We start from the raw sequence: 22,531 nt of genomic DNA on the forward strand, positions 1-22,531 counted from the left end.
AGCGAATGAAGGCAGCAGAAAACAACAGCCTGAGAGTTATATAGTGTAAGGTGCAGGGTACCCCAGCAGCACAGAGTATATCAGGAGATAAGAAATATATAACTAAGGACAGGGCTGCATGTGACAGGGGCAGTGACATGATGTGAGGAGGGGAATGGGGGCAGCAGGAAGCCACAGACTGACAGTTATATAGTGGGAGGAGCAGGGTCCCCAGCAGCACAGAATATATCAGGAGATGAGTGATGTGTCAGTGAGACAGGGCTGCATGTGACAGGGGCAGTGACATGATGTGAGGAGGAGAATGAAGGCAGCAGAAAACCACAGCCTGAGAGTTATATAGTGTAAGGTGCAGGGTACCCCAGCAGCACAGAGTATATCAGGAGATGAGTGATGTGTTAGTGAGGACAGGGCTGCATGTGACAGGGGCAGTGACATGATGTGAGGAGGGGAATGGAGGCAGCAGGAAGCCACAGACTGAGAGTTATATAGTGGGAGGAGCAGTGTCCCCAGCAGCACAGAGTATATTAGGAGATGAGTGATGTGTCAGTGAGGACAGGGCTGCATGTGACAGGGGCAGTGACATGATGTGAGGAGGGGAATGGAGGCAGCAGGAAGCCACAGACTGAGAGTTATATAGTGGGAGGAGCAGGGTCCCCAGCAGCACATAGGACAGGGACAGTGACATGATTTGGGGAGGGGAATAGAGGCAGCAGTAGTTAGTTGAAAGAGCAGGGTCCCCCAGCAGCACTGAGTAGGGATATAAGACACTTGTTATATTGATGTGGGAAGAGTACAGTATCAAAGAAATCTGGGTGATAGTTGTTTACAGCTTGTTTAATGTGGTTTAGTATCCAGTCATAGTAAATCACTTTGGGGGTTCTGGTGGTTGATTGGATCGGCCTGGCTATAGGAAGGTTTGTGAAGCCTGATAAATACAGCACATGTTGGGGTTCCCAGGGAGCAATGACTGCTACAGCAAGGAGACAGGAAAGTTATTAATTAAACAAGTATGTAAGGTGTGAGAATGTTGATCCATTTTTATGTGACCACATTCCTAATCAGGACATTACTACGTACCCAGCAGCTATAGAAATTCCGTAGCCCATAGTGAGGCACAGCGTAGGGGACCATTTTGTAATAAAACTATTCCCTCCCAATTCATATTACACGGTTGAGTCAGCGCCACAATGGCCGCCGGGTAAGTGACCGGTTGCCTGTTAATCCCCAATGGCTCTCTAGCAGAAACCCAGCGGAGGGGTGCTGTCCCCCCCCCCCCCCCCCCCTACCCATGTACACTGACATTCGCTAAGGTGTAATGTAACCCGAATGTTGTTCTTCATAGCTCAGCATCCGGCTGTAATGGTATCCTCACTCCTCACCCCACAGGGACCGTTACCTGAAATCTCAGCTACATTAATTATCAGGTTCTCCTAATGAGCACAATATAATCGGAGACAAAGATCCTGCTATTACCAGCATCGCACACATGTCGTACACACCACACGCATCACAAAGGGTCGCCCCCAATAGGCCAGCCGTAGAGATCTAATCTATGCAATATATTACATTGTACAAGTCAATATTCTTCTTCTTATTATAGATTTGCAGAGAGCCAACATATTCTACAGTACTATACAGAGTAAGTAGTCTGCCCGGGAACTATTATCATTGCAGAGCATAACAAATACAAGGCATAGAGGAACAAAAGGAGCCAGGAAGGATTCTCTAAATCCTCCAGTCAAAAATACAAGTATATATATGTATGTAATATGTCAGGAAATGCAAGAATTCATACGTTGCCTGTCCATCACGTTGGCAGGAGGATTATTATTTAGGGATTGGCAATATTTGCGGTTTTTACCATTCGATGGCTACATTCCGATGTCTGCCACATTCAACGGTGTTGCGATGGTTATCCTACTGTAGGTCCCACCCCACGCCAGTCCCCTCCGAAGGTAACCATGCACACGATCAAATAAGAAGTTTTTGAATCAAATTTTTTGATGCGGTGGTCAGTTACCATCGCATCGAAAGAGTCGACGACGGAAGCCCAGCCATCATTTGATGGTTGACTTCCGAAATCCATCCTTAAAGTGACTCGTTCATGGGTGCAGCCACCATATGTAAAGAGTCTGCCATAAGATACTGTAACTGCACCCTGGGTGGCTATCATGAGTTACCCGTTGGCGGTCACCATCAATGGCACCATAACCTTGGTGGTATGAAACCATCAACAGGGGGAGCCATTGATAGTTTTGCCCAGCAATGCTTGTCCCTACTCAGGGAACCAATCACAATTGGGGGTGGGGCTTAGTGGGTCTCGCTGCCAAACGATGCTAGCTCCCGTAGCTGGCCTTTCAGCATTCTAATTAGTATTTTCTATATACACTGGCACTGTTAAGTAGACCATGTTTGATATTATAGGTATTTCTGGAGAGCGAAGGGTTATTCTGTCATTCCTATGCGCCAATAAACTGTTCTTTCCACCCCTGCGACTCTAAAAGCCCCGTGACACTGGCCGGCCGTTGTAAGTAATCGCGCTGCCTCTTTGATTAATATGATTTCATTAACACCATTAGGCTGAGCACAGAGCTCGGAGCGCCCCACCTCCTTCTCCCCGATGACGATGCCACGCCAGTTTCACGGTGCTGTCCAAGGCACTCAAGTCTCCGCTCCCTCTAATCAGATTGGACACAAGCAGACATGTGGCCCTTCAGAGATGTCACTCGAATTTCCCCTGGCAGTGAATGAGTTTCTGTCTCACGAGAAGAGGGGGGGTCAGAGAATGACAAATGCTCTCCCGCTTAAGCAGCAGCATCTCCCCAAGGTCTGGTCACATCCTGGCAGCTATATGTCACCTAGCTACCACAATGACATCCGCCAGCTGTAATCCATACCCCATCAATTACCCACCTTTTAACTATTATTATATTTTTTATTTCACTAGATATAATTAGATAGGTTTCAATCTGGAAATGCTGCTTAAGAATTGCATTTATTGCTTATATTTGTCCTGTGATGATATTACACCACATTGTAGGTCCTGTGGCTGCCCAGATACTGATACTCGGATACTGAGGTCTGGCTACATGTACTGAGCAATACACCTAGATAGCTTATTATATTAATATAACAGTTTAACAACATTAAGCTTCATACCGGGCATCTTCAACGTGGTGGGCCAACAACTGCGTCAGAATGCAATGCGTTGTAGAGGCGACCATGGTAGCTGGCAGACCACTGGTGCAAAGAGACGGAGCCTTCCGTGCCCATAGCCCACCTTGCCTTCCTTGGAACCCTAGTGCAGTGAAGATCAGTTGCCGTTCGTGGTCGCAGAACCCTACTCTGGGCACAACTCATACACTTGTTACTTATGTGCACCAACCCCCAAATATATAGAAGCCATTAGGCGGCAGTTTGAAGCTAATGACATGCTAGATGTCCCATAATGCTCAGCTTAACAATGGGTTGCTGGCACCGGCACCTGGAGTCAGTAACCACTGAGGGGGGTTTGGCAGTACGTATACTTCATAGCACAGTTGTTCTGCATGGGCTCCGAGTCGCAGTCAGCTGTTGCAGATTCTAGCTGGGCTGGTTGTATGAATGTCAGAATTGACGTCACCCAGCATTCCGTGCATTCCCCCTGCCTGCTTCAGGAAACTGGAGTATGGTATGCGCTGGAGGGCTTCAGGGGGACGGCCTATCCCCGAACACCTAGTCTATCCCGTGCTTCTGCTTCCCACCCCCACACAAAGCCTTTACAAATAATTGGTAAGGATGCTGTACAGTATGGACAGAAACGTGCGCGGGAGCCATTATGATTCTCTACTCGCATGGTCGTTTATAATGACGGAGTTTCATTTTTATTAATTCTTCTCCATAATTGCTGCAAACACATAAAAAAAAGGAAATTTGGCCGTTCTCATGTTTAATCAATAGGTCGTTTGCAACGTTTAATTTTTGTATTTGTTCGCACCAAATGCTGATCATAAATGTGTTGGGACGGACCATACCGTATGTGCTGATTCTGCTTTCTACCACTGCAGTTTGGAAACGTCTGGGTACCATGCGTTACAGTACCTTTTATTTACTGTGCACCACTTTTTACCTTAGCAGGACTTCCTGTATATGTATCCGGCGGTGTCTAATGTCCCCGTCCTCTCTTCATTTTTCCAGGGAACGGCTACATAAGCGCGAGAGCCTCTCCAGGCCTTATCCCGGTATCAAATGGGAACAGCCTGGGCAAAGTGATCCAATCCAAATCCCCACCACCTCCTAACCACGGCAATCAGCTCGGAGCCAACAGCCGCAAACCGGATCTCCGCGTCATCACCTCACAAGGCAGCAAGGGATTAATGCATCAATTGGTGAGTCCCGGGGGAGGGGCAAAGTAACGGGACAGAAGTAGAGTTTGGTGCGTGCCAGAGGCACCATCACTGCTGTGTTCATGAACCAAAGGCCTTGGGGGAGATTTATAAAGGATTGGGAAGAGTTAAAGTACCAAATAACCACCTCCTGTAACATGGCAGGCTGAAGCAGATTGGCTGGTACTTTATCTCTCTCCACTTTATCTATTTTCAAAGCTTAGCACATCTGGCCCATATGGAGGTTAGCGATAAGTAGCATACAACAGACCGAAATTAAGGGGTCTATGTACTAAGCCTGGGAGAGAGAGACAGAGGGGTAACAGTAGCTCCTCAGACCCGAAAACGGTCGCTTAGTAAGGTTACGCGATGGCAGTCTGCAGGGGGCTATTGCTGCTTCGTTAACGGGACAGTCGCCATTGCCGGGTCTGTTACTGCTCTGCTGCCGGTCCACCGGAACCAGCAGATCTGTCTGCTGTGAGGGAGCAGCCATTAGAACTACCCCTCGCAAAATGGCTGCTCCCTCACAGCAGACAGTTATTGAGGCAGCGGCCTCCTCTTGCATCCTCAATAACTGTCTGCTGTGAGGCCATTTTTTAAATGTCTCAAGAGGAGTGGTAGATCTGCTGGCACCGGGAGGGGGCGGTTTCCAGTGGCAAATTTCAGTTACGCCACTGGACAGAGATCAAGTGCTAGCCAATCAGATCCTATCTGTCCTTTTTCCAGCACTGTAACTTGGCAATTAGTAGCTAATTTGCGGGTACTTTATCTCTGTCCATTTTAGCACTCTCCAAGGCTTAATACCTCAAACATGTCTGCTAATAATCTCATGGATTTCAGCAGGAGCCATCTCTAGCTTTTCTCTTGCTTTGGGGCTCTTCGCACTGTAATCTACTGTAGGACCAGGTTGCCTGATATCAGCCAACTTCAGAGCAAATGTAACTTTGAAGCATTGTTTTATCATTATGTTAAAATAAGTTTATTGTACGGAAGAACATTCCATTTATGAGAATGTATGTTATCCATTAAACCCCTAACGCATTTCGCTATCTAATGAGACGCATTTGGTGTTTTCTCTTTCTCTGTCTCTCTCTCTCGCTTTCCATATTCTGCATTTTGCACAAAGACGGAGGAACAGTTGGAAATGGTGAGTGGACTTTGCTTGCTTCTTCTGTGACCTGCGTGTGAAATCTGTCTTCTTTCAATCTCCTTCACATGCTTAGTCCAGAACAACTGGGGTTGTGTACATCCAAAAAGGGATCCAAACCACATGTATGACGTAATGCTAATCTGCAGACACAAGTGATATAGCACCCCCCAGTGGTCAAATTATACCCAAAAAAAAGTTTGGGCTGAATTCTAGAACTTTATAGATGAAGGACTCTTGACATTCTGGGATGGTTTTAAATTCATTATAATGCCCCAGATTTCATTGTTCAGACACATTTATTCGTAACCATTCAATAAGTCAGGAGATAAATTTGGACAATTGCAATATCCTCATTCGACCGTCAACATTAAGGTTATATTTTTAACTCTTGACGGTGCCTGTGCTATTTACCCAGCGGTGGCGGCCATTTTGTGTTTTTAGCCATTAGCTTGACCGATCAATTTCTACCTCGTAATCTGTCAGGTCCACAAAATGGCCACCTGCCGCCACTTCACCCATCAGACTTCTGTTCATGTTATCTACTGCAGCTGCGTGTCATAACGCGACACACTGTGAACATCGCACACAATTGATGGTCAGCTAGGATTTTGCGGCCACAGTCTTTTTGAAGTCTGGAAGTCACGCGGCTTTCTTCTAGCGGGAGATGAAGGCCGCTCATTCTTTCAGTAGCATGTCTGAAGAAAGTCGCCCTCCGTTCACACCACAGATGTGTGACCTAACCAAGAAAAGGCTTGTGATAGTGGGGGGGGTGGGGGGGGGGGATGAAAAGCTTCTTGTCTCGTGCTTAGAGGATGACAGCAGAAAGGAAACTCCCCTGTCTGGCGCTCTCCTCTTGTTCTGCGCCTGGAGGGCCAGGAAACAGAACTGTGTGAATAGTGTCCTCATTTTTAATAAACCCTGGGCATTGCCAATGAGGGAACCTTGATCAAGTCCCATGTTGTTGTCCTCCTAGTCAGTCAGTGCACTGTGGCCTTCTCGTAGTACATACGGATTGGTGATGCTGTACACAATGATGTCCAAGTATCTATAAAAGGAAATGTAATGTAGACCCAGGAATCATCTTTCTATTTCTTCCCCCTACAGAGTGCACAGAGGTTAGTAGGCGTCTCCCAGGCAACGCACTCCTTAACCACGCCTGTCGTTTCTGTGGCCACTCCCAGTTTACTGTCACATCATGGACTACCGTTCTCTGCAATGTCCACAGCATACAACACAGGTCAGTGTCTTATTGTGCATGGGTTCTCTTTATTCTTTACCTATAACTGATGGCATAGATGCATCTGTGGGGGCCGGCGATAGGGGCATCAGCTGAGGCCGGCCATAGGGGCATCTGCAAGGGCTGGCTGTAGGGGCAACCACAAAAGTGGGTGTAGGGGTATTTTCTGGGGTAGGTGTAGGGGCAGCCGCAGGGATTGGTGTAGGGGTATCTGCTGGGGTGGGCGTTGGGGCAGCCGCAGGGATTGGTGTAGGGGAATCTGCTGGGCTGGGCGTTGGGGCAGCCGCAGGGATTGGTGTAGGGGAATCTGCTGGGGTGGGCGTTGGGGCAGCCACAGGGATTGGTGTAGGGGAATCTGCTGGGGTGGGAGTTGGGGCAGCCGCAGGGATTGGTGTAGGGGTATCTGCTGGGGTGGGCGTTGGGGCAGCCGCAGGGATTGGTGTAGGGGAATCTGCTGGGGTGGGCGTTGGAGCAGCCACAGGGATTGGTGTAGGGGAATCTGCTGGGGTGGGCGTTGGGGCAGCCGCAGGGATTGGTGTAGGGGAATCTGCTGGGGTGGGCGTTGGGGCAGCCGCAGGGATTGGTGTAGGGGTATCTGCTGGGGTGGGCGTTGGGGCAGCCGCAGGGATTGGTGTAGGGGAATCTGCTGGGGTGGGCGTTGGGGCAGCCGCAGGGATTGGTGTAGGGGAATCTGCTGGGGTGGGTGTTGGGGCAGCCGCAGTGATTGGTGTAGGGGTATCTGCTGGGGTGGGCGTTGGAGCCGCAGGGATTGACACAGGTATACAGAAACGCAGAGTATTCTGCTGGTGTTTATCTGGATCCTGATTGGGTAAATAAGGACATCTGTGCTCTTAGCTGTGTAGGGCTCACCGCCTGCTTGCACAAATGCAGATGTTACGACTGGGCTACACAACATCCTGCTGTGAACTTCTCACATACCAGTAATGGGAAACTGGATGGTCCTGTCCTGTAAGGGAGCCCCATCCTCACGTGCAAAGGGAAATTATTTACACCCAGGCAAAAGGGAGGGGAACAAATCTGAGCGAGTCACATCACTCTCACATTACTCACCCTGCAGTTCCCATGCACTCCTGAGGGGGGCAACAGTTCTGAACAACAATTGCAAATTATACCAATAAATGGCATATTGAATTTTCCATTCTTTGGGCACAAAAAAAAAATTGGCCCAGCACAATGACAATTGTCTTGGACATCCTACTTATCTGTGTGTGACCTAGTTTCGCTATAATAAACACAGCACAGCTTCATTCATGAGTACATGTGACGAGCAGTTGGTGCCCTCTGCTGGTCAGCCTGTGCGCTGTACAGTGGGAGCATGCTGACCTGTGTGACCTTCCAGCAGCACGTGTGTTCTCCTCCTGTCACATGGTTGCACCCTCGGCCATATTGTTTAAGAGCTTTCTCACTATTGCTTTAGCTTACCCACAATGCACTTGGATCTGCCTATTTCTTAGTGAACGCCATTTAATAATTTGTAAATAAACTGGAGAAACTATCTAGCCTCTGTAGTGGGCACTGTGCCTGTTCACCTACAGTATTCCTGTAGTCATTCTTAGGTACACATAACAGGGCCTATTTTGTGCGAAGACCCTGGAAACTTCTTTTTTACGTCTCTGTCATGGTGGAAAAGTCCCCCACAGGATGGCATCATCTCTGCGTAACCACCTCATGCCCTTCTCTTGCAGATTACCAGCTGACCAGTGCAGACCTATCTTCGCTTTCCTCGTTCAGCTCTCCCGGTGGTTTGTCACTGGGCAACGTGTCAGCCTGGCAGCAGCAGCAACAGCAGCAGCAGCACCAACAGCATCATCAAACACAGCAAATGGTCCCAGTGTCACTAAGTAACTTAGTGTAAGTATAACGTGCTCTCCAATGCCCCCTAGGGGTTGGTTCATCCTTTCAATTACCACTGCCATTTTCATTGCAGCCGCTGGTGGCAAGGGAGAAATTCCTAGCCTAGGACCAACGGAACATTACAGAGCATAGGAGGCTGTACACAGATAGATAGAGATATATTAATATATGTTTTAGAGCTTAATGGATCTCCACAACTGATAGGGAGGATGAATGTCAGGGAGATTGCATCTATATTAGTGTCTGCAGCTCCCTATGTAGGTAATAACGTGGGTGTCTATCTCGCACAGCACACAGCAATAATATAATAATACAGCGCCTCTTTCATCTGCTTTATTAGATGGCCCATCGGGGGAGCGTTGTTTGCATTGTATAATAAGACTTTCCAAACTCAAATAAGGCGCTGGGGGCCTTGAGCTTGAACAAGAAGGTGCCGTTAATTGGCTTTTATTAAATGTCACCTCGTGCCCTTTCCCAGCTCCCTCACCTCACGCAGACGTTTCTGCACAGGAAGGAAACAAGGCGAGCCGGGATGGGCGAATATTACTCGACACCTTCTTTTTTTTTTTGGTTCTGGTTTTTCCGGTTTGGTTCTTCTTTCTCTTCCGTAACACACCGGACAGACTGGCGCCTCGCGCAGCTTCCTAAGGGGTTAAATCGTCACACGCTGCACTTCACACTTCACAGCGCTAAAGATGTATTCATTAGCTGTGAAAGGACTATGACGTTTCGATGTTTTCTGTAAATATTCAGAACCCTCTATCTCTGGAAATATACAGTATATAGTTGCTACCGTGAGTGGCGGCTGCCATGTCTGATTATGTGCTGTCCACATGAAATATGTGAATAAACAGTTGGTCACACCTGGTGGTCAGAATCGGAGACACAGGGATCCTATTTTTTTTTATTAGGCCAATGTAATTGTGTGTGAGAATTGGAAAGTAAGAGTTTTGGGGAGAGTTTCCCCATTTTTTTTTTTTTTTAAAGCGGCAATCATTTACATGGCAAAATCAACCGGGATATTCCGTGTAAATGATTGCCGCTTTAAAAAAAATGGGAAACTCTCCAAAAATCTCTCACTTTCTGATTATCACACCCTATTACATTTGGCCCATATTGTCACCGGTATTCGGGAGGGTTGCCCACCTTTCCGGGGAGGCCGGGAGGGGGACCCACTTTTCAGGAGCCTCCCGGTCATTATGATATGGTAAGCAACCCTGGCATATATTCACACATTCACAGCTGCTCTGACATTAGCGTACAACTCTGAAGACCACTAGGTTAATGCTAGGTGTCACCCATGTTCTTTCACCTTAAGTTATATATGTACCCTTTCAACTATTACTGACTGAATAAATCCCATATACATTTTTAACTCATTAATTACTTAACTGATGGCGTTACTTGCTCAAATTTGGGTCCTGAGCTAATATTTAGCCTTGTGTTAAGTAAGTAATTTTGCACCTGACGTCTCAGTGTTGCCCGTGGTAACTATAGAATTACTGGGCAGCATTCCAGTGAATGTGATTTCAGTAAACAATGTGGGGGCCTCTGCTGTGCATAATGTTATAGGATTGCGGTAAGTTCCGCACCAATAATAGAGAGCAATTATGTTTATGTGCAGTACACAGTCTCCTCACTGCTAAGGGCTTTTGCATTTATTTATTTCGTACCAGTTATCTATATAGCGCACACATATTCTGCACTGCTGTACAGGGAATATTTGAACACACAGTGGAGATTACAATCTATATTCCCTACCACATGCACGCACACACACAGACATCCTAGGGTTAATTTTGTTGGGAGCCAATTAGCCTACCTGTATGTTTTTGGATTGTGGGAGGAAACCGGAGTACCCGGAGGAAACCCAGGCAAGCACGGGGAGAATATACAAACTCCGCACAGTTAGGGTAATGGTGAGAGAGGAACTTGTGACGCAGCGCTGTGAGGTAGTAATGCTAAACATTATGAAGTATGTGTGTCCCCTGAATGCCACTGGGGGCTCTGTGGGTTGAGGCGGGTTCTTGCAATGGCGGAGGTTCAGGCGTCACTTCGAAGCCTATAGATCAGCCAGCATTGTGCATAAAGCCTCGCAAACACATACATATCTCTGCTGGGATCTTGCAGCCATAATTTAGTTTCTTCTAGCATCTAGAACTTTGGGCCACATGTCACCGTTGCCTGGTAACAAGAGCTCAAGACACTTGGGGGGGGGGGGGGGGGGGGGGGGGTTATAGGGATAAATGTAGGAGGTAACACTTGTTACAAGACTTAGGTATGTGACCTATATTTGGTAACTCAGGATTAACGCAAGAAATACAGGTGTTGGTCCTAACCGTATATTTTTCTTCTCTCCCCGCCACCTTTTGTTTCTCTTTCTCCATTCTGTCTCTTGCACCATCCCATTCTTCATCTCTTTTTACTTGTCTCTCAATTCCCATATTCATGTTTCCTCCCTGTCCTACCTCTCCATCTTCTTTGTGCCCTACCACCCACCTCACCCCTGCATGTCCAGTGGCCAGCTCTCACATACTGCCACACTGACCGTCAACACCAACCCCAACATCAACATCAAGAAGGAACCGCCATCGCCCAACCGTGAACGCAACACGGGCACTCCCCTGACTTCCTACAGCCACCAGAGTCGACACGACGCCACCGGCCGCTCTCCCGTCGACAGCCTCAGCAGCAATGCAAGCTCCTTCGAAGGCAACGATCGAGAAGATGGAAGGGCCGACTACACGTCGTCACTCGGGCTCTTGAGACCCTCGGGTGACGCAGAGGGCGATAGCCCATCTGTAAAACGCATGCGGCTAGACGCATGGGTAACATAACTGCTCCTCCCTTCCCCCCACCTCGTTCTTATGCTTGCAGCACAACGGGGGGGTGCGAGCCGAAGGATGAGGTGCTGTTCCGGGGGGGGGGGGGGGTGAGTGGAGGAAGGGGCGGGGCAGGGGTTTAGTCACCAGTGAGGTTTAATGCTGTAGGGTGGGAATCTATCATTAACTGCCTGAGATATAGCTTTAGTATTTGGTAGGCATTCTTCCTAGTCCAGTGCTTCAGGCAATGTCTGCAGAGGGCATGGGACTCCATGGCTGCACTATAAACCCATGCTGAGTACGACTCCTGCCCTCCACAGCCAACTGCTTACCTTGTTGTCTTGTTGACCACAGCTGCTAAAAATCAACCTCATCCTGCCCCCCCCCCCCCCGATACACAAAGGGGGACAGTAAGCGTTTGCTCACTGCCTCTCCCCACTCGCTTCAGACGAGATCTGCCATTTGGGGGGGGGGGGGGGGGGTCACTCATTACATTTTGCAAAGGGGAGCTTCAGAGTGAAGCTGCAGACTCTGCCTTTATGGAACGGTTAAGCCCACAGCCCCTCGCTCGCTCGCAGAGCAGGCCTCATTGACAAACTGGAAATTGAATCCTAGCTGCTTCACAGAACTTTAATAGGTTTTCAAATTAACACCAGGCATATTATTGGAACCCTCACACCGGAAAGCCACTCTTCTCGCATTCTCCACCCATTGTGAAGCTTTTTCCAGTCACCAGTGCAGTGCCCCAAATCCACCCCCCCGTCCTTTCCTCCCCCGGGAGAGTAACATCATACAGGACCGTCCAGATACCATCACTCAGCTTCAAGCCACAATACATATCAGAAACTATTACTGCACAGTCATCCCTGCCTCCTCCGCAAGCCATGGAGCTCTATATAATGCAGACAATGCCTTTTTAATGAAAAAAAAAAAAAAAACGTGGAAAAAAAATATGAAATATATATAATATATACATATATATTTATTCTTTTAAATGCGGTATTCTTATTTTGGAGGAAACAGCTCAGTCTATGATTTCACTTACTGAAAGAAGCCATTTTGTCTTGTCACATAAGAAGTGTGGATCGGGGGGGGGGAGCAGAGCGGGGCAGGGATGTGTGTTGCTGCCGTCCCCAGAACCGATGGGGGTCAATGTGGAATGGGATTTATATATATATGTATAAATTGCAGTATGAAAGAAAAAAAAAAAAAGTCCCCTATTATTATATTTTCATAAGTGAAATCATGAAATATTACATTTTTTTTTTTTAAAGAGGGATTTTGGAATTCCTTCTGGAAAAAGAGGCTCGGATATTAGACTATGCTTATTCTTACTGGCGGTCCATGTACATCCATAACAGCCAGCTTGTTGCCTTGTGTAAATGCTACTGGAGGACGTCCGTGCTGATGGCCAAATCCACAAATGGCCGGCCAAGTTTTTCTGCTGCTATTTTAATATATAAATGACGGTGTTGTCTGAATGGTGATTTAAGGCTAATTCTCTAGTCTTGGCTCACCTTTTGATTTAGGGCATATTACCAGGGTTATAATGTTTAAAAGCAATATAGTTACATAATATTTTTTTAATTATACATTTTCTTATGTAACTAGACGAGAGTAGAGCGGTGTAGTCTCAGATAAGCTTCTCTGAGATTTGCCACACCCACTTAATAACTGTTCCTGCCCCTTTTTGTATATAGCCAGACCTATATTATTGACTGTGCATTTTCAGTAATTTGGCCTTTTTGATTTTTGTGCATTAGCCCATGATTAGGATGCAAATCTGTATATGCACTCCAGTTACAGATTTTATATATATATATATATATATATATATATATATATATATATATATATATATATATATATATATATATATATATATAATATATATTTTTTTTTTTATTTAATATGGCAAGGTTCTGTCCAATGGCCGCTCCAGAGGTGTGTCTGTCATACAGTCCAGAATTCAAATAGGGAAGCCACACTAACTACCAGTGATTCCCGAACGGCAGTGTGCGGCAGTTGGTGTGTCTTCCCTACCTGAATATTGGACTGCGTTCCGGTCTAACCTTTGGAGGCAATAGTTCTGTCCCTGTTTACAGAACATATAATTTAAATATACTACCAAAAGGAGTGAGTTTGTAACTCATTGTAGTAAAAATGTCTGAATTGATACATGCACACATTTATTTATTGAAAAACTAAATATCAATTTTTTAAAAGCATGGGCAAAGTTTATAAAATAATTAAGTAAAAATACAAACAGTAATTTATATTTCTCACAACTATTTCACAAATGATGTTAAAATAGCAGCAAAAATAATATTAATGAGGCCTCCAATTTTAACGTTCTAAACTTCTGTTTGGCAATGCTGGTTGTTACGCCTAAAATGGACATAAGAAAATCCAATGGGCCCTTGGTAACTTTTTATTAGGTTCTTAGAGAACCGTTTTTATTTAATTTTTTTCACGTGTAAATGAAAACTCATTCATTTTCAAGACAAGGAAAAAAAATGACAATCTTAAAATATATATATATATATATAAATATACTCCCCACACCCTGTTTTTATCTGTATAAATATTTGTTTCTGATTTTTAATATTATTTCTTGTGCTCATTTGTGCTGTTGACAGTTACATTGTGAATATTTTTTTATATTCGTAAATTTGCGTTCTGTAGAGTAGTTATTATTGTTCAGTTTTTTCTTTTTTTGTTTGTTTTTTTCTCCCCCTCTCATTTTATTAAGGGGCGTGGCAGAAACTTGCACGACACAAAACAATTACAAGTTAAATGCTGCAGTTTTTAGAAGAGTGAAGAAAATTTTAAAAAAGGAACATATTTATTCTCAAAAGGCTAAAAAAAAATGGTGTAAAATTGCATGAAGTAATATTTACAAAAAACACCAAAAAATGACAAAAAAAATGACAAAAAAGATGTAACCTCAACAAAAGTGTAGCGTTTAAAATTTAAACAAAAAATAGCTAATATATTGTGTTTGGCTGGTTCGCTTTTCTTTTTTTGTTTTTAATGTTTTTGGGGTTTTGGTTTTTTTTTTTCCATTTGTTTATTTTTTTGACATTGAAATACAATTGTGTATATTTTCATATAAGAAGTATGCACTGATGTTTAAAAATGATATATTGCTTTTTAAAAGTGTGGTTACTTACCAAAGTCTCTGTCTATGTTTTCCCTTCAGTAACCTGACCATTGGGTCTTTCATAATGACCAGTGTAAAGCTTGGGGCGGAGGTGAGGGGGCTATTTAGTGTTGTTCCTCTTCCTTAGCAGCACATTATTTAATCTGCCATACACACTTTCACCTTCAATCATTCATCTCGCTGCCATTAAAAGGTTTAAGATTTTAAGAGCTACAATTGAGATCGGTCAAGAAAGCTTTATATGCCATAATTTCTTTGGAGCAGAGTGAAAAAGCATTTCTGTCCACTAGATGGCACCACTTACCGTTTTAACCCTTTCAGTGCCAACTTATCTGTGAGCGATTTTATTTTTTTTCCTTTATGAATTTAAGTTATTTATATAGCGCACAAATATTACACATCATTTTACAGATAATAATATCCACTAAAAATGCCAGCATTACTCACATTTGTTAAATAAATTAAAATAAAAATGTTGTGTAAAAAGAAAAATGACATTTCCTATATAAGGTAAACATTAAAGGTCATTATGGTGAACAAAAATGTTCATTTGGCAAGTTTTACACCTATTTTGACGAATTCACTTGGTTCTCAAAGGGTTCATTTTCTAGAACACTGAAAATAAAGTGCATTGGTTCTATAATGGAGAATGCCCTTTAGTGTGTTGAAGAATGAGACCAATTAATTTAAAATAGAACCAGTTTCTCAGTGCTGTAACTAATGCCTAGTGAATCAACAAAAGGTGTTTTCATCAATATTGGTATTGACCTCAAAATGGCCACTTCTAGTGTGTGTGTGTGTGTGTGTGTGTGTGTGTGTGTGTGTGTGTGTGTGTGTGTGTGTGTGTGTGTATGACACCTGGTTCCTGTTCCCAGAGCAAATGTTGAAAATGTGGATAGTAATTCCAGAAAGGGAAAAAAACACACACCGTAGGAGGGAAATTTATGATGCGATAATATTATGTTTGTATTAAAATTCTAACTTGCCCCTACAACCAGAGAGAAGATGAGCCCAATTACCAAAAACAATATAATGGTACTAATGCAGTATATATTTGCACCTAACACATATCTTTCCAAACCTCCAGCCTAATCTCTCTTTAGTCATTTGCTTCCAAAAAATTTATTTGGAGACATCTGGTAAGACTTTGATCAGTTAAATTTATTTGAACTCTCAGTAGGATCTGAATTAAAAATTGTTAGTTCACTAATTCCATTTCAATATGATAATACTTTCTATTAAATATAAATATATATATATATATATATATATATATATCTTATAGATCTTATTGCACAACAGTTCCTAGAAGCAAAGTTGTGGTTTTAGACAAAGAGTTGATTGCATTTATCTACCACAGTAGTTTTTCAGCCATTTCTTAGTTAAAATATATTAATATATGGTTTCGGTTGCTCTAGTTTTCCCAGATAAAGTCCACCTCAGAAGTTAATGGAAGATTTAAAATATATATATTACAAATGTAAGACAAAATGCCTTTGCTTTAAGGGCTAGGTTGTATCTTTGCTCATACTGTTCTCAGAAGTGCAAAAATATGACTCAATGTTTACTCCAGGGTACCTTTCTTGGCAGTGCTAAACATTTAAGGAACATGCAATGCAACCAAGGTATGAGACTACAAGTGAGTACACAAGTTTTCAACATTCACATTATACACCCAGAAGGTTCCTATCTACGAGATGAAGAATTAACAAAATGTTACAACAAAGTTTTACTTTTGTAATCGTTAAATGTGTGGGTTTCAGAAGGTCTAGTGCAGTGGTGGCCAACCCGTGGCTCTTGAGCCTCATGCGGCTCTCCCCCTTGTAAAGTGAGGCTCCTGCTCCCACTGCTGCCCGCCGCCCACCGTCCGTCCCAGTCCCCCCTGCTGCCGGTTCCCTGAATCCCTTCCTCTTCTGAGGGGAGGAGAGCACGCATCGCGCATCTCTCCTACCCCTTACTGTGCATCCTTGTGACTGGGCCGTCCGCCAATCAGAGCTCGCGGGCCAGCAGCCAATCAGGAGCCGGCCAGCGAGCTCTGATTGGTGGACAGCCCAGTCACAGGGAAGTGAGGAGGAAGTAGACGCGCGGTGTGCTGTGCTGTGCTCTCCTCCCATCAGTGACATGATAGGAGGACTGCAGGGGGACACCAGACTGTCCTCTCCCCACCCGGCAGCAGCAGCAACAACGGTGAGTGCTGCTGCTGGGAAATTTGCACTGTGGGGGCATAGCAGTTTGTGGCACTGTGGGGGCATACCAGCTTTCTGGCACCATAGGGGCATACCTGGCACCGTGGGGGGCATATGTGTATCTGGCACTATTGGGGGCATATGTATATATGGCACTGCACTATTGGAGGCATATTTGTATCACACACACCCAAGAGGTCAAAATAAACTACGCCCCTTTTATTTGGCGCATGCGCCTTCAGCTCGCACATGATGTCGGCTCTTTAGCTTGACTACCGATATTTTTCGGCTCTTTACCTCTGACCGGTTTGCCACCCCTGGTCTAGTGTTTCATAAAAAAAAAAAATTCACTCAATTTACATTCTAGCATGAGATAAAAAAAGGCCAAAATTTCAACAGCAAAATATAAAAAAAAATACTTTCTAACATGTAACACCGGTCTCTCCGACTTGACAGGTGAATAGATAAAATATGGTTTGACATTTAAGTATCGGTTCTGGATTATCTGACATCCTAATACATCGATAATGAATAATAGCAGATGGGTTAAGTGCCTTCGCAAAAGAATGTGTCCTTAGGACCGCTGTCCCGGCATCCAATTGAAAAAGAAATGGTTTGGCGCAGTCTACAAGCATCCAAGAATATTTCATGATAAAGGAAGCACAGTCATCAACATCATTGCTCATATGTGACTCCATTTTGAAAAGCCACCTCCGACATCTCAACGATCACTCGCCATATTTTCATCATGACAACATCATTGCCACGTGGTCAAAAAAAACAAAACGGTTACAACCCATGATGGAAAGGTCAACTTAAGAACCAATGGTCAGGGGAAATCATTTCTGGTTTGCGGTTGAGTCATGAAAACCAAACTGGTTACGGGTCAGAATGAAGAAGGTCCCCATAGTTCCATCTGCTCGACTTGTCTGTGTTTCATATTTATGGACACTGCATGCTAGCTACATTTCTAAAATGAACATGTATGTATATGTTTTCCACACAAAGTCCTCTTCTGAAATATAATTTTTTGTACTTACTGCATTAAAGTCTACATGACACCTGTTCACAGTGGAGGCAGCCATTTTGTGGGTTGAACCAACATGTAGACATTGAATTGGAATTTGTGACTCACTGGAGGCACAACTAACTTGGAAAATCATTGTTTCCATTATATTTTTTTATGTCACATTGATGCCGCATACCTGTCAAAATGGCTGCTCCTCCTCCTTTGTACTTCTCATGAACTTTCACTACGCTGGTAACTGATATGGTTGTGTTGGACCATCATGAATGGTCTTGGTTCCTGTTACAAGCATCACTTCCATAAAACCATTGTTCAAACTAACTTCAAATTGGTCCGATCTACTCTATTATCACATAATACTCTCACGGAACTGTCATTTTGTGTCCTCATTAAAATTTTTGACGAAACTCGCCGCACCCTTGATCTGTCATCTCCGTCACTCCCATGCCACCACACATTGCAAGCGAGACCTGATTAATTGTATATAACGAGTACAGACATGTTAGCGAAACGGTTACAGTACAGGGAGATGTTTTTGTTGTATTGATATGAAATGAAATTCTATTTTTGTCAGAGTATATTGTAATACTGACTTTAAACATGATGGTAACTGTACAGCTTCTTAATGTGTTTTTTTCAATGTGTACCCTACTTCCCGATTTGTCCCTTTTTGCATTTTTCCTCAAAAATTTACCTGATATTTTGTAGATTTGTAGCTGCTAAAGGCATACTATATACATTAATTACTATGTTTAAATAAATGAAGCAATAGATAACTATACAAGTAGTTTTCAGTCACCTGCCAATGCATTTTGTAAATATTCGGCATGGTCCATTTAGAACAAGAGATAAATGATATTGAGACTGCAAATAATTGGCTCAAACTATATACTTACTGCTAGTACTTTAAATATTGGCTTGCGTTAAATGCCATTACCATACTATCTGGTCTGGAATTATTATTTTTAAAAAGTATGGTGAACACCTGAAAAGAATTATAGTTGTAAGATAGTGACAAGATGGCTGCCAGTGAACTTTCTGTTATGTCATAACAAATACCAATTTTTGGGAGGGGGGAAATACCTCTGCTTAAAGGAATTGACAGTAATGGAAGATTTAAGGGTTTTCTGTCAATGCAGTTTGTCCCCGTCAGCAGAGAATCTTATGCAATTGAGAAGTGGGGGGTGGGGGAGGTGTATTTTACAGCAGGGTTGGGGGGGGGGGGGGAGACACTGCGTACAGGGTTGCCCAAATTAAAGTATTCCTACTTTGTGCACTCTGTACCGAGTTTCTTTGCTTGCAATGAAGAGAGGTTTGGACAACTAATGCCCAGAACCATTTATTGAAACATTTAATCAGATCTTTGTCACTAGGTGGCGCTGTAGCTATAAAAATCACATGAAGAGGCATACTGTACAATCCCAAAAAACAACACTGGATCATCAGCCGCAATTTTCACATTTTTAAGCCACTCCAACCACTGGATCTCAACCCAAGCAACTTTAAGATTGTGTGTTTTTGTATCGGTAAGGTTACCGTATATGAAACGCTGCATTAGATGTCCTGTTCCGGCTATGAACTAATACATTCTGCTGTAAGGAATGCTGTTCTTTGAACGGAAACTGTTGTTGTCCAAAATAGAGGACACACTGTGTGCTCTTCAAGTGACCTATATCGCTACCTAGTGGGAAAAACTTGTAACTAATTATTTTTCCAGCAAATGACTAAGATTTTACCTGAAGTACATACTGTCCAAATTCTCCACATCGTGGAAAAATGTGTGGAGTAGGTACTTTAATTAGGGATACTTTCATTTTATCAGCCCTGTATGTGTGAGGCTGGGGGCGTATTTGTGTAAATTAATCATTTCTATGCGTCCACGTGTTTTTGCACTTTTGTAAATGTCTTCTGACACTATTTTCTATATCCCTTTCACAGTGATCTATTTGACAGAGGTCCTCCTTACACATGTTTTGTAATGCACGTAGAGCCCTTCAGATTAACCAAACCGCCTGCAGGGAGCAGACCTGTTAATCTATCATTGACATACGTTATATACCAGAGGTTCCCAAATGCGGTCCTCAAAGCCAACAAACAATACAGGTTTTAAGTATATCCACATACCCTCCAACATGACCAATGTTCCCTCTAATTTTACGAAGGCTGTGTGCGGCATAAGATTTTGGCTGTGCAACTTTGAAAGGAAATTTAAATTTTTGTGCGTCACTGATATATAACTGGAAAATGACATTCAGCATTTGTGTTAACTTTACTTCAAAATGATATTAAACATTTAAACATTCAAAACACAGCACACAATGTAGTTATTGGGTGAAACATACATTAATTGAGTCCACAACTGCAAAAAGGGACCACTGCTGCTTTGTGCGCTCTGTTGTAATGTCTGTGCGCACGCTTGTCAAGTTGTGTGCGCGCGCACAGCTTAGAGGGAACACTGAACATGACCCATTCCATTAGGTACAAAATGCTCTGTTCCTGGACTTCCCTGCCAGTGGTAGTTGCAGATGTGAGCCTGCAGCACAGTCCAATATTCAAAAAGGAGAGCCACACCTAATGCCACTCCAAGCATCACTGTCCTGGACTCACTGACAGTTGATGTGACCCCCCTCTTTGAATTTTGGACTGTGCTGGAGTCCAACCGCTGTAACTGCCACTGGTAGGGAAGTCCAGGAACAGAGCATTTTGTACCTAATGGAATGGGTCATGTTGGAGGGTATGTATCCATGGCTTATCAAAGTTTGTTAAATCAAATTGACGGAAATACTTGATACCTGGACTGATGAGGGTGCCTTCAGGAATGTGTTTGGAAACCTCTGTTATAGACACCTAATGCATTACCAAAAAAATAATTCAGCTTATTGAGGAAACACTATTGGATAGAGTTTCAGATTCCAAAGTTCCCCCGTTAGTACTAGGCCCAGAAGAAGAGTCTTTTCTAACCGAAATACCCAGAAATACGGTTCTGGATTTGGGGTCCCATCATCACAGCTTTTGTATATATTATCATTGGAAGTTACCTCAGAGCAAGCTTAGCTGACGTGGTTCTCTTCTGCTGCCCTGTCCGCTGATGTCACTCGGCATGCTAAGGTTGCCTACCATTATTGTAGACGAAGGCCGTGCAGACCCCTATTTTGACGTGAGTCTTGCCTTTGAACTTACATCTCAAACACTTTAAGGGGCGGGTGTTAAGGAAATATCTAATGTCTCCCATAGCAACCAGTGAGATGGCAGACTCTGTCTGTTATGGGTAACTCCACGTTTTCCTTTTCACCAGTTATGTCCCCACTATATGTAAAAACCTACCGAACTGCTCTGTATGACCGTGTACATGTCTCAGGATTGTTCTAACCTTAGAAGTAAAATATAAGCAATGCACTATAGTAGAGGGGAGGGGTGTAGCCTCCATTTGTGAATAGTCACGTGGCGTGGAAGCGGGGGGCAGCCTCTTGTTAGAGTGCCTCATCCTCCGCATTGCACTTTTTGGTAATTAAACACAATAACAGTCGTATATTCACATCCCTCTATTAATTTATTGATATTTCAAGGCTAAAAAGTGGACCTGTATATCTTGATTGATAGATTTTTACTAGCGTGTAATTGTGATTTTTTTTAAATGTTGATTACCATTATTTTAGTTGAGATGCCCTGTGCTGTATTGGCCACTGGGAGTAATTATAACGCAGAGATTTGGCGGCTTTGTATTTGAGATGCATCCCATTTTTGGAATAAAATAGTTGCTTATTTATAATTACCATATTTATAAAAACCTGCTAAGAAGACTTTACTATAGTATGGCATTTTTCTGTCCTTGGCTTTGTCTTCTTTTTGTTCTCGAAGGGTAGATTAAGAGTAGAGTCAGCCATTTTGTGCATCTGGACAATAAGTCATGAGAATGCAGCCTATGAGGTAAATGTAAGCTTGTGTGATGCAGGCCTCATCAAATTTCGAGGCTGTAACACATACGGCAGACATGCTGGGATCTTTTACAATCGATGAATCGTGCAGGGTACTTCATGGCCAAATGATCACTCCTAGTTAAATAGTAGGCTAGATTCTCAGGAATCTTAATGAAACAAAATGGCTTCCATATCTGTTTAGAATGTATGGTGTTTTCAGAATAGGGGCAGCCATTTTGTAGTAGAAGCGTTTTTATAGAGTGATGACACTTGTGAATTGGTAGGTGGCATTGTTGTGTCACAAAATGGCTACCGCTGTTATTTGTGGGTGAAAGATTAATTTTAGTACGCTATACAAGTGTCATAGATATATAATGTGGATAATGGATTCCACATTGCTACACCAACACCTGAAGGAAACTCAATGAGGTGGATTCATGTCCTAGCGGTCACCGAAGTCTGTAAATTTGGTTATTTCCCAATATTTTTGTGACACCCCCCCCCCCTCTCCCCACACACACTTCCCTTTCCCACCCCCTTTTGCCTTTCTAACTTTCTCTTCCCAGACAGCAGCACGCAAGTGTGAATTATCTTCATTTTCTTTTTTTTCCCCTTAAATTTGATTTATCTTCTTTCTTTGTGCTGTACGGTGATGCATTATTGTATATTCTAAAAATAAGAAAAAAAAGTACACAATTAAAAAAAATGAGTTTGGTTTGAAAACTCACACTATATTTGTTGTAAAAAAGAAATAAAAAATGTTTACAATTAAAAAAAAAATAAAAACACA

The 22,531-nt window shown here is 43.5% G+C and overlaps 1 protein-coding gene across 9 annotated transcripts in view; it reads left to right on the forward strand.

The window, feature by feature from the left end:
- The window catches only part of MEF2D (myocyte enhancer factor 2D), a 122,752-nt gene extending 100,515 nt beyond the window's left edge, over positions 1-22,237 (forward strand). For 6 of the 9 annotated variants that reach the window (XM_083165803.1, XM_083165802.1, XM_083165805.1 and 3 more), the window contains 6 exons: positions 1,601-1,639; positions 4,177-4,367; positions 5,491-5,511; positions 6,619-6,751; positions 8,458-8,623; positions 11,145-22,237. In XM_083165803.1, coding sequence (XP_083021929.1) covers positions 1,601-1,639; positions 4,177-4,367; positions 5,491-5,511; positions 6,619-6,751; positions 8,458-8,623; positions 11,145-11,463 — 869 coding nt within the window. In that variant the 3' untranslated portion in view covers positions 11,464-22,237. The remainder of the gene's footprint in view (positions 1-1,600; positions 1,640-4,176; positions 4,368-5,490; positions 5,512-6,618; positions 6,752-8,457; positions 8,624-11,144) is intronic. The other 3 variants (XM_083165808.1, XM_083165809.1, XM_083165810.1) reach the window with 3 other exon arrangements.
- Positions 22,238-22,531: the final 294 nt, after the last annotated feature.

The sequence above is a fragment of the Crinia signifera genome, chromosome 12, assembly GCF_055691185.1.
Source record: "Crinia signifera chromosome 12, ASM5569118v1, whole genome shotgun sequence".
Lineage (NCBI taxonomy): Eukaryota > Metazoa > Chordata > Amphibia > Anura > Myobatrachidae > Crinia > Crinia signifera.